Source organism: Apis mellifera, linkage group LG5 (genome assembly GCF_003254395.2).
Source record: "Apis mellifera strain DH4 linkage group LG5, Amel_HAv3.1, whole genome shotgun sequence".
NCBI lineage: Eukaryota > Metazoa > Arthropoda > Insecta > Hymenoptera > Apidae > Apis > Apis mellifera.
Window position 1 is genome coordinate 274054 of NC_037642.1, and position 13133 is coordinate 287186.

Below are 13133 nucleotides of genomic sequence, written 5' to 3' on the forward strand. Positions count from 1 at the left end.
ATTTTTTGCATCATATTATTTCTTTTTTTTTTTTATAGGATAATTTGAATGCAGTTCATTAGCACTTTATTTGATATATTTCTTTATTATTATGTTTCTGTTTTAGATTAATAAAGAATAATGACAATGGCTGATAGGTTTTGTTATGTTTGATGTTAAATATATTTATTACCTCATCCAATGTCAGTAACCCTTCCTTCAATTCCAAACTGACTGAATGATATATATTATGTAACTTTTATATGCTCTTTGCTTTTTGAAATTTTGTACGTGTAAAATTTAGTATTTTCAAATATTTCATAATTTTTGTACGCCTCTGCATTTTTAGGAAGAATTTTTACTTTATCATTCTTTGCTTTTGAGGTATATTTATTTTTATTAATGATAGTTTCCAGTGACTTCATCATAGTTTGTATATCTTTTAGAAATATCGGCAGCAGCAGTGAAGTTTTTATAAATATAGAAGTTTATATATAGTATATTAATATTTTTAGTATTTTACAATTATTTAGTATTTCCAACGATGTGAATCTATTTGATGTGGGTATATCATTGATTGAAGTTATTTTTTATCTTGTCTATGTTATATACTTTTCGGAGTTTTTTTACTTGGAATTTGTATTTTTTTTAAGTTAGTTTTTTTATGAGAGACTCATTTTGACTTGGTATAATTGATTAAAAATCAGTTGAAAAGCTTTAATTTTAATTTTGTATAACAGTCTTGTTGTACTTGAAATATTACAAACCTTAACTTGTCTTACCTGCTTTATACACACATTATATTTATATATATAAGAGTTCTCTTATGCACTTTTGTGCGTTACGACATTACATATATGTGCATAAATGCACATATAACGAATCAATATTAAGATCAAATTTTAATAAAATTATCAACAAAAAATAAAATAATAATTTCAAAAGTTCCATATGTAAATTATCTACAAAGACTTTTTTAGCTGTAATTCTGAAAAATCATGAAATTTATGATACGAAGAGAAAAAAAAGAGTAATAACAAAAGAAGAATGAAAAAATATACAATTTTAATATTATTTTTATATTCCAAGATATTAATAATTATAAATACTTTTAACATTATATATTGAATATTGTTGTTCATATATAACCAATATACTTATGCATTTTTTACAATACTTTTAGCATTATTATTAAATATTATTACATTATTAAATATTGTGTATACATAGTCAATATATTTATGCATTTGTTACAAATTGTTTTATTTATAATAATTATTCATCGTTGACTGTCGATGATATTATAGCGATATCAATTTCTGCATTTATAGAATGTTTCATAATAAAATTTCAACGATAAATATTATAAATTATGAATCTATAATATAGTAACATTACATCTATATATTACGTCATTGTTTTTCATAATTGTCTTTAAAAGTTACATATATTTTATAATTCACAAACATATCTATTTCTATTTTCTTTCAATAATTTTTATTATGTTACTATTTATTTCAGCTATGTTATGTTATTTTATTTTAATTTTGTTGTTCAAAAAATCTAATCATTCGATCAAAAATCAAATTATATATTTGATTTATTAAATACTTTTATTCAGATGTAGATTTGAATTAGATTATGTTATTATATTTTTTTTCAATCACAAGATAATTAATAATACTAAAATAGTTTTCACAATTTTACATGGAATATCATATAGATATAATATTTGCAATGTTCCAAAAATATGAATATGAGAATATTTTTAAAGATTCCACAATTTCAAACAAAAAATATCGATTTAAATACATTTCAAAATTCGAATTGAATTTTTTCGCGATTAACTGAATTTAATTTATTTAATCGATGAACTATGAATATTTTTTAATTTGATATAAATTGTTATTTATTGTTTAGTAGTTTACTTTTTATCATTACTTTTTATCGTTTACTCTAATTAAATACTATTTGTATAAATTATTAATTTAAATTAATATAAATTATATATATATATATATATATATATATATATATATATATATATATATATATATATATATAGACATTAGAAAGTTCATATTCATTATTTTATATCAAAATTTTGCATTATTCATTTTAAAATAGATTTATCAATCTTATGCAAATAACAATTAATTAATTTATTTGTTGTTAAGATAGAATAAGAATAATATAATTCTATATAATTTTTTTTTTTGTAAAGGAATATTTATATATTCTGATATATTAAGTTGCTTTTTTTCGACATATTACTTGAGTTTATTTACTATTGAATTCGATTAATAGCATGTAGTTAATATAGTTCAACCAATCTCATGCTTTGATTGATCAATATTTTTTGTTAATAACTTGTTAATAAAATCTAAACAAAACTTTCTGCAAAAAAAAAATATTGTCTGAAATTATTTCAGAAATTTCAAATTAATCAATGTTTTCATATTTTTAGGATACTTTTTAACATATAATAATATCAATGGTTATTCGACAATCGATGACGTTATTTTTATAGCAAAGATTAATTTATATTAATAATATCTAGATAGATAATAATATATGAATTTTATTAATATCTTGGAAAATAATAATTAGTTAAATCGAAAATTTTATATTTGAATCTTTTCTTCTCTACTATTTTTCCAAAATTATCGACCAACCAGATCTTTTAAAATTTTATTCAAAATTATGTATTCTATATAAATATAATATGTATTCTATATAAATATATCGATAACCTCGAATCTGCTTCTGGAGGATCAACACTGCCCATAGAAGCCAATGGTGCTCTTTTACCGTTAATCCCTGTGATCATCACGTTTTTTGCATAAAGACCTGCTTCGCTTGTGCATGGAGAAAGTTCTGGAGTTGGTTGAATTACCTAAAAATAAATTATCAAAAATTATAACGAAGAATGAAATGCTGATAATTATATATAGTATATAAAGAAGATTCATCGATTTCGATGATTTTTAAATAATAAAAAACGAGAAATTGTAAACAATTTTTACCAGTGATCTTATTAAATATGTTTTTATATTTGTTTTTATATATAATGATTTTTAAATATATTATAGAAAACAAAATTTTATACAACTTTTTTCTATACATATAATCGACTGTTACTCTTAATTTTTGAAATATTTTTTATAAAAAATGAATATATTATATGGATATATATCCATATAATATATAAATTATGTATATATATATATAAAAAATGAATATATATATATATATATTCATTTTTTATATAGATTTTATCACTTTGCTTATTGTAATTTCAAAAATTATATTTCATTTTTAGATTCCGAGAATCCAAAGGAGTTAAGTTTCTAATAAATAAAAATTAAGTATATGTATAAGAAAAAATTATTCAAAATCTTGTTTTGTATATACAGGCAATTCTTGTGATAATATATAAAGTCATCAGGTTCTTAAAAAATACCATATTATGAGAATTCGTGTTTTATGAAATGAAGAATTAATACAAAAAATTAAATTAGATTCCAAAACTTAAAAAAAAACTATATTATTTTCATTTTATAACTAAGAAAAATGTTTATTAATATTTATTAAAACAATAATTAATCAAAAATATTATATACTAATATTATATAATATTTTACATAATTTTTTTCATCATTATTTATCATTTTTCATCATTTAGTCAAATTCTTATCTTTTAAGTTTTCAATATTTTGAATTCTATGCTCTATTTTTTATAAAAAATCTCTTTCAATTATTTGCTTTTAACTGAGAAATCTTTATAAATTTCATTGTATGGAATTAAGCATTTATAAAATTTTCTTTAAAATTTTGTCTTTTTTAATGGAAAAATTTTTATTTAAAAAATATAATTCCAATTGTTCAACTAAATATAATTTTTTTATTTTTTTTAGAATAAAATATTTAATTTCGTTTTTATTTGTGCAATCGTTCTCTGATTAATTAATTTAATTTATCTCAAATGATATGACATTTGACATATACGCTCGAATAAAAATATTGAATAAGATAGTATTTATTTTTAAAAATTATCATTATATTCCTTATTGTTTGAGGATTTGTCTAATTTTCAAAATTTATTGTAGGAGGATTTTCTTCAATTTTTGAACCGTATTAAAGCGAAATCATGTTAAATATAAATACTGTATTATATAGATACTATATTACTATAATACTATATTATATAAAAATACTGTATTATATGGAAATTGCCTGCATTTTACAATTTCCCTTTCTAGGTAATTTCGGATTAGTTATTCAGAATCGATGAGATATATCTTTATATTTAAATAATTACAGAATTTTTCATTCAACATTTTAAATATTATATCAAATCATTATAATACAGTATATCAATGTTTATATATATTTATATGTCATGTAAAATTTTAGATAATTGTTTGAAAATATAATACAGTATTAATTTTTTCTTTGTTTAACTTTTTTATGTTTAATACATATTATCACCACTCATCTCAAGTTTTCGACATATTGAAAATCTTTTGATACCATTAAATTCTATTTATATATATGCATTTGTATCACAAATAATTAGTTCAATATAATTGTCTTTATCATTGGTATTTCATTATATATTTTTGCTGTTTATATAAATTATAAACAAAAAATGAATCCAGGATTTTTAACTATACTATATTATAAATTATAAATTCACACATTTTAAACAATTATAGACATTTTTTCTATTTTTTTTATATACATATATTTTATAATATATAATATTTTATATACATATATTTATAATTTATTTTTCAGTTTTTAGTTAGAAATAATGAATAAATTTATTGGATATTAGTAGGATTCGGAATCCATTCATCAATAAATTAATTGGACAACTTATTATTATTCAAAAAATTTTTTTTAGTTAGATTTTTATTAATATTAAGTATTAATACAAAATTATATTCGTACTAAGAATAGAGTATTCAGAATAATTAACGAATAAAGTTTTTAAAAGATTCGATCGATGTAAAATTTTAGAAATTGTAAAAAAAGTGCAATAAATCCTAATAATATAAAATTTTATCTTTATAAAGTATAAAAAAGTAAGTATAAAAAAGTAAGTATAAAAAAATTTTATCTTATAAATCTTTATTTATTAGATTTATTTTCATATATTTTTAACATATTGATAAAGTAGTTAATAGTACATATAAAATATATTTAGTATATATTTACTAATCTGTTATTATTCTTTATCAGCTTCTAAATTTTTATAACAATTTAATTTAAATATAACTATACTAATATAATGTATAATAATTTCAATTTTAAATAATTAAAATCTTGTTGGCTTTAATTAATTTAATAATTAAAATCTTTTTTAATAATTAAAATAATTAAAATCTAAAAGAGGATACAATTTAAAGTATTTTTTGATTCAATTAGTAATGTGACACTATTTAATTTGCCTAAATGATTCGATAACTTAATTATTTTTAATGCTAAAATCATACACTTATGTACATAAATTATAAAAATATAAATTAAAAATAATAAAATAAAAAATAAATAATAAATTATATATCATCATTATTGCACTCCAATTAATTAACTAGCAATAATTAATAAACTAACAATTAACAAATAATTTTAATTGTTAATAACAAAAGAAATAATGAATAATTTTGAATGTTTACTTGAATATCAATGGGATAATAAAGATCCCAGGGTTCATCATGGATAGTGTATTTAGTTGAAAACGTAGAATGAAGCGGCAAACATGGTACTGGCATCACAGATCCCCTTCTCTCGAGATAACTACTCCCAGTGCTGCTACATGTTACCGAACTGCATCTTCTTTGTTCTTCAGGAAGTATCAAATTCGATTGCTTTGTTGGTGGTGTTAATAGAGCTTCATAGCCACCTCCAATCGATGCAAAACGCGGACCAATTCTTGGCAAATGAGATTGAGTTACCTTAACAATAACAATAGAAGTAAATTATTTTAATATTAACATTAACAGTGCCATTATCTTTCATCATTTTTATCATCTTTCTTTCTTTCAAAATTACAGAAAAAGAAAATAATTATTTATATATTATAAATAATTATGCGGATAACTGTAATTTTAACAAATGTTATCAAGGATATCATTCTGAATAATTTTTTATTGCAGTTTTCAAAATATTATTATAAAAAAAAAACTACAGCTATTACGTAGAATTTCGCCTATAAAAATAATAAAATAGTTATATATAATACTAATAAACAATATTATTAATATACGATTGCTATTTATTTAATTATTTAATTTTTATTTATTTATTTAAATATATATAGTATGTATTACAATTTATATTCAATTAATGTTATATCATTACACTTATTTTATATTATTCTATACTATATATTCATAAAAAAAGCAATGATAAATATCAAATATAATGTTATTATTGTAATTTCGGTCAAAAATTACTTTATATTTTATTTTTGTATTCCATGATATCAAATGTGGCATTAGATTTGAAATAATTTAATATAAATCTCTTATACGATATTATATATATTTATTATTATTTATATTTATATATTTATATTTATTTATATTTATTATTTATATTTATATATTTTATACGATACTATAAGAAAGTAGCTTTTTTTTTTTTAACAAGTCATTATATACTTTGAGCGCTGCTTTTATTTTGTTTAAACGTAATAAAAACTAAATAATTAATAATCACAATTTACATAAAACCATGACGGTTGGATATGTATAGACATATATGTGGAGAAATTTAATAGGAGAAAATGTAATATTTGCAATTTTTTTTTAAATATATCAAAAATTAGACGACGGTTAAATGCGTAGAAAAAATTAAAATCTTCTATATTATATTAAAAATAATAAGAAAGTTTTTTAAATAATTATTTAGATAATTTTTAGATTATGCAATGAAAAATTCTATAGTATAATTTTTTTTTATAAATATTTTATATTTATAAAACGAAAATTAAAAAAAAAACTCAAAAAAAAATTGTTCATGATAAATAATTTTATTAATAATCAAAATAATCGAAACTGCATAATTACGAAAATGAATTAGTAAAAATTAATTACAAAAATATCGAACTGTTAAGTTTTGTGCGAAATAAAACAAGATATAATAATTATTCGGAACAGAAGAGTGTTCATCAAATAATGATTTTGCTAATTTCTCAATATATACGTCCATAATTTCATATACATAAGCTTACGACCACTTATCTATTATTTACTTTTTATAAACACAACGCAATAGGTGAGATTCAAAATATATGTAAATTAAAAAATTACTTTCTTATAATGAATTTAAAATATTTTAAATTCAATACCAAAAATTTTCTTTGGATCTAAAATACAAAAATAAAATATAAAAAAATATAAAAATATAAAATAAAAAAATCTTTGAATGACCAAAATTATAATAAATATTGATATCATTTTTAATATTTATCATTGTAATTTTGATCATTGTAATTATTTAACATGTAGTTATCTAACAATAGTTTTACATTTCATTTTTGTTTTCCACAAATTGTAATCTAAAGAAAAAAAAATCTATCCTCGATGTTGAGACATTTTAAATTCATAATAATTCATAACGAAACAGATTTTTTATTAATTTACTCTTTATACAAATTATCTATTATTGTCATAGATTTATATTAAGAGAATAAATGGCAATTGCATATTTACACAATTGCGGACATAGATAATCTATATATTATATATTATATAGATGTAACAATTTAACTTAAAATCGAGCGCCAATAACATGTATAAAAATTTTTTCAAAACGTTGATTTCTATATATTCAAAAATTATTGGTAAGAATTTTTCTATTTCAAATAATTACCCAGTATCAGTATTAATATTTATAGGACATTTTATATTTATAAAACATTTTTGTAAGATTAATTCCAAAAGTCAAAATAAGTATTCTTTTGATAAATAGATATATGCTTTCAATCTATATAAAATTTAGAGAGAAGAGAGAAAAGAGAGAAGAAAGGAGGAATAAATCAAAAAATTTTTTAATTAATTTTTAGAACAGCTATTAATTATTTTTTGAGATATTAACAAAAAATTTTTTTACATTGAATTGTATCTACAAATGTAAGTATCTTCAATATAATAACAATCATATCAAATATTCGATAATGAAATAGCGATATTATCTATGGAGGATATTTTATATAAATAAATTAATACTTTTCTTAAATGTCTACTGAATAGCAATTTTATTCATCTATAGAGATATATTAAGCGTTTCACGGATCTTTCAGATACACGAAATTAATTTGACAAAATTGTGAGCAATTGAAATTACATTTTCAATATATTTTTGTATATAATTTTTGTATATATTTTTTTAGATATATATAGATATATATATTTTTTAGATATGTATCTAATACATATATCTAAAAAAAGATTACAATAATTTGGAAAAATGGGATATATAGAATAGGAATAATATGATTGTTTTATGTAATTTTAATGATTTTAAGATTTTAATAACAATGACGTGATGATAAAAATGCAAATATAAATATAATTAAATATTGATAAAATAAAAGATATATTATACCAAAAAATTGTTATTAATATGTCGGATACTAATAAATATATCCAAAGTTAAAATTTTAAATTTAAGATCCACCTTTTTTTCTAAATTTCATGTCGATCAGACATGAATTGTATTATGTATGTTATTCTAAAATATAATCATCAAAACAAAAATGAAAATTGATATACAAAAATGTCGAATGAAATTTATTTATTAAATTATAATCAATTTAAATTAATGAAACGAAGCAGAAACATATTATGTAACAGAAATAAAACTGTCTCATTATCTATGTTTCGCTTTATCTATATGTAAATAATAAAAACAAACTTCAATTGTTTACAAATTAATAAATAGAATCGACATTTTTATACACTAACTTTTATATTTGTTTTGATATTTAGAATCAATTTTCTAAAATATGTATATATTTTATCTATTATATTATCTATTATATTATATTATATATGTATTAATAATTATATATTAATATATATGATAATATATAATAGTATATTAATAATGGAAAAAAGACAATTTGAAGACTATTTTAAACAAATATTTTAGTAATTATTTAAAAAGAAATCATTCCTTTCGATTTTAGAATATGTTGTAGAAATCAATATTTTAAAATTTAAATTTTTTTTTATTTATATAATTGTTATTAATCATAATTTATTAATCATAATTTCTAAAATATGTATATTCTATATAATAATAATATTATATGATACGATAGAATTGATTATTGAACAATATGTCAATACACCGATTTTGCTAATCATCAATAAACAAATGTTGGAATATTATTGGAAATTGATTGTAGAAATATGAGAAGTGCAAGCTATTTTAAATTATAAGCTATTTTAAGTTTTATATATATAATCATTAAATATTAATATTATAATTGAATATTCCTATTTCTAATGTATTTCTATTTTTAATTTCATTACAACAAATAGAAATTTTTTCAAATATCTCAAAAATTAAGTTCGATTGCTATTTATATGAGAAAATTGTTTAAAATTTTATCCTCTATAACATTATTTAAATTGAAAATTCAGTACTTTTCGGCAACTTCGTTTATTTTTTTATAGATAATATTCAATGTATTGTATCAAAAATTTTTTATTAATATTTTAGAGCTAATAAATACTTCAAACTAAAATTTTAAATTTAAAATTTATATTCTCTTTCTTAAAATTTTAAATGTAATTTTAAATGCTTTTTAGAATTCAGGAAAAATAATAGACATATGATTTTTATGTAATATAAAATTAATTTAATTATTTATAAAGAAATATATCATATATATCATATATTATATCTTGAAATATGTTAAATGACATTTTTTTTAAACAATATATTCTATTAAAAATATTTTTAATTTTTGCCAAAAAAATCAAAAATAAGTATACAGTTTAAAAATATTATTCTTTAAATTTCAATTTAATTTTGGCCTTGAAATATATTTTAGAAATTATCATTCTAATTTTTAAAAATTTTTTATTGGATTTATTATGTTAGAAAGTTATTAGTGAAAAAAGTTTTATATTAGTATTATAATATTATAGTTATTAATATTATATTATATACTTAATATTATAGTTTTTTTATTTTATAGATTGTTTTTATTTTATAGGTTAAAATTTTGAATTTTAATTAAATTATAATAAATAATTATGATTTAATTTTAATATAAATAATGGTCATTTATATTTCTATCTAACTTAATTAACTTAACTAATATGGAAAAATGAAGCATAAAGTTTATCTTATTTTTAGATTATCTTTCATCAAATTAATATTGATTGAGTTAAGTCAAAAAGCCAGTTCATATATTATTAAAATATGTTATTAAATAAAATATGCTAATTGGTTAGAATAGAATCATTATCATAAAAATTAATAATATATGCAATGCTGACATGAAATAATATTTATTATTAATATTTAGAGGTTATATTATATATCGTAATATTATAATCTCCAAGAATTTATTTCAATATATATTTATTTTATATATGTATGTAACTTTTTGTTTATTCATAATTCAAAATTAATTTAAATATTCAAAATATTTATTATATATATTTTAAACCTATATTTTTTAAAAGTATAATATATGTTAATGTTAATTATGTATAATAGAATGTTAATATATTCGTGAGAGAATTTTGGAGGATCGAATTCTAAAAATCAAAAAAAAAAATATGTATATATATAAAAGATAACATACAAAAATATTTGAAATGATGTTTGAAATAGTTGAAAGAGAAATTTATTTAAGTTATGAGCAATAATTTAGGTTTAGGTACATTAAATAAAATAAGACGGAGATAAATAAAGAGAAATGGCGATGAATGGAAATAATATTATTTTAATTCTATTTCGCATGATATAATTTCAATTATTTATAATATAATAAGTAAATTTCAACTAATAATTTTATATATTTTTATGATTGTTTTGGTTTCTATAATTGATTCTTCAATGGTATTCTACGAATATATTAATACTCTATATTAAAAATATTTTTATGAATAAACTAAAAGTTAACAGTGATTACATATAATAAACAACTCAAAACATTAACTTTGATAACACGTCTGAAGATTTTTGAAAATGGCAAGATGTATTTTTTTATAAATAATTATTGTTAATTCGCTTTATAAATAAACTGACCTCGACACAGAGAGATCTTCTAGGACCCCGATCTGGTCTAGGTGGTAATCTAGCGATGGCTTCGAGAGCAGCTGCAAGCGCTCTTTCTTCAGCTTCTGCTTCAGCTACAGCTGCGGCTGCAGCTGCAGTCAATCTTGGATCCTCCAATTGTTTGCTCGATTTACATCTGTTTCATATACTCTCTTTTTATTATTTTTCTCTTATATATCTTTTTTAATAACATAAATATAATTTTCTTCAAATATCTTTGAAAATTATTCATTTATTTTGAAATGAAAATTATGTTTAATTATTCAAGAAAATTCTTTATTTTTTTATTTATCTATCTTAATTAGAAATTAAAATAAATAAACAATTCTCTCTTAAGAAAAAAAAATTTTTTTCATCAATTTTGATAATTTTAAAATATGTTATAGAGGACAAGGTTTTGAACAATTTAATGATAAGATATATTTATATAATCACCGCTTGATAAATTTCTAATATATATAAAAAAAAGATTGCTATTAGTATATAAAATTTCACCTATATGTATATGCATCCATGATAGCGTATACATAAACATGTATGACCGTTATTTATTTTATATAAATATATCATACCTATTATATCATAAATAGCATATCAAATTATTTGTTTGTGAATTTTATAATATAATGAATTCGAAATATTTGAATTCTAATTCATATCGATCTTGGGCATTATGCAGATTCTTTACATAAAATAATCTCATATAAAACAATCATTGATTGATTGAATTCCAAAGTAAATGATTTGTAATCTGAATATCTAAGTTTATTATAAATAGATGCTAAATAATGTGGTGACATTAACTCTATTATATATTGTCAGCTTTAAGCGTTGTATGTGTTTACATAAACAATTAATGTGATGCATAAGCATAATAATAGATGTATACACATAGGCAAACTTTAGTATAGTCATTTTTGCAAATATTTTGAAAATTAAAGTTGAGCGGCCATTATAGAGAAAGTTGTTCAAAATTTCATCTTCTATAATATATTTTAAAATCATCAAATTCGGAGTTTTTTTTCTTTGTTACCGATAAATTTTTTAAAGAAATCTTATAAAAACAAAATTAAACATAAATTTAAAAATATAACATATACATTATAGCATTAAAAACCTTCATAAAAATTGGAACAAACATTTTCTAAAATTTTAAAACAAACGTATTCTAAATTTCGAAATATTTCTGAAATATGAATTTCAATTAAGGTTTATAAATATTTTTCAATTATAAAATAAAAAATTTTCCAAAAACCAGTGATCAATTGACTAAAAATTTAAAGAGATGGTAAAAAGAAGAGGAAAACTCAAATATAAAATTGTAGCTTTGGATATTTATTAGTTTCTGAAATATTAATAAAAAATTTTTCTGTACATTGAATGCTGCTTATATGTATACATCCATGATAATGCATCAATATATTGTCGCTTTTCTATTGTTATGTAACAAATATGTTAGTCGGTATCCAAAATATACAAAGAATGAACTAATATTATTATATTTAATATTTGTTTATACTAAATTTGAAATGGATCTGTGAAATGTGAAAATAAAATATAAAATAATTCTTATTACCAAGATTATAATAATTGATTTTACTATAAGTTACTATAAGTTACTATATTAAGTATGAAATTAATATCGTTATCATCGTTTCGGTTATTATAATTTCAATGGAATTTTTTATATTTTATTTTCACATTTTAAAGAAATCGTAATCAAATCCGAAGAATTAATGGAATATCTAAGTTCTCTATTAACAAGATATTAAATAATAAATATTATATAATATAAATATTTATATTATATATAAATATATATTATAAATATTAAATAATAA

The 13133-nt window shown here is 18.7% G+C and overlaps 1 protein-coding gene across 7 annotated transcripts in view; it reads right to left on the minus strand.

The window, feature by feature from the left end:
* LOC724831 overlaps positions 1 to 13133 on the minus strand; it is a 53717-nt gene that overhangs the window by 6793 nt on the left and 33791 nt on the right. For all 7 annotated transcript variants that reach the window (XM_026440738.1, XM_026440737.1, XM_006572025.3 and 4 more), the window contains 3 exons: positions 11263 to 11428; positions 5664 to 5942; positions 2733 to 2875 (listed from right to left, as the gene is read on the minus strand). In XM_026440738.1, coding sequence (XP_026296523.1) covers positions 2733 to 2875; positions 5664 to 5942; positions 11263 to 11428 — 588 coding nt within the window. The remainder of the gene's footprint in view (positions 1 to 2732; positions 2876 to 5663; positions 5943 to 11262; positions 11429 to 13133) is intronic.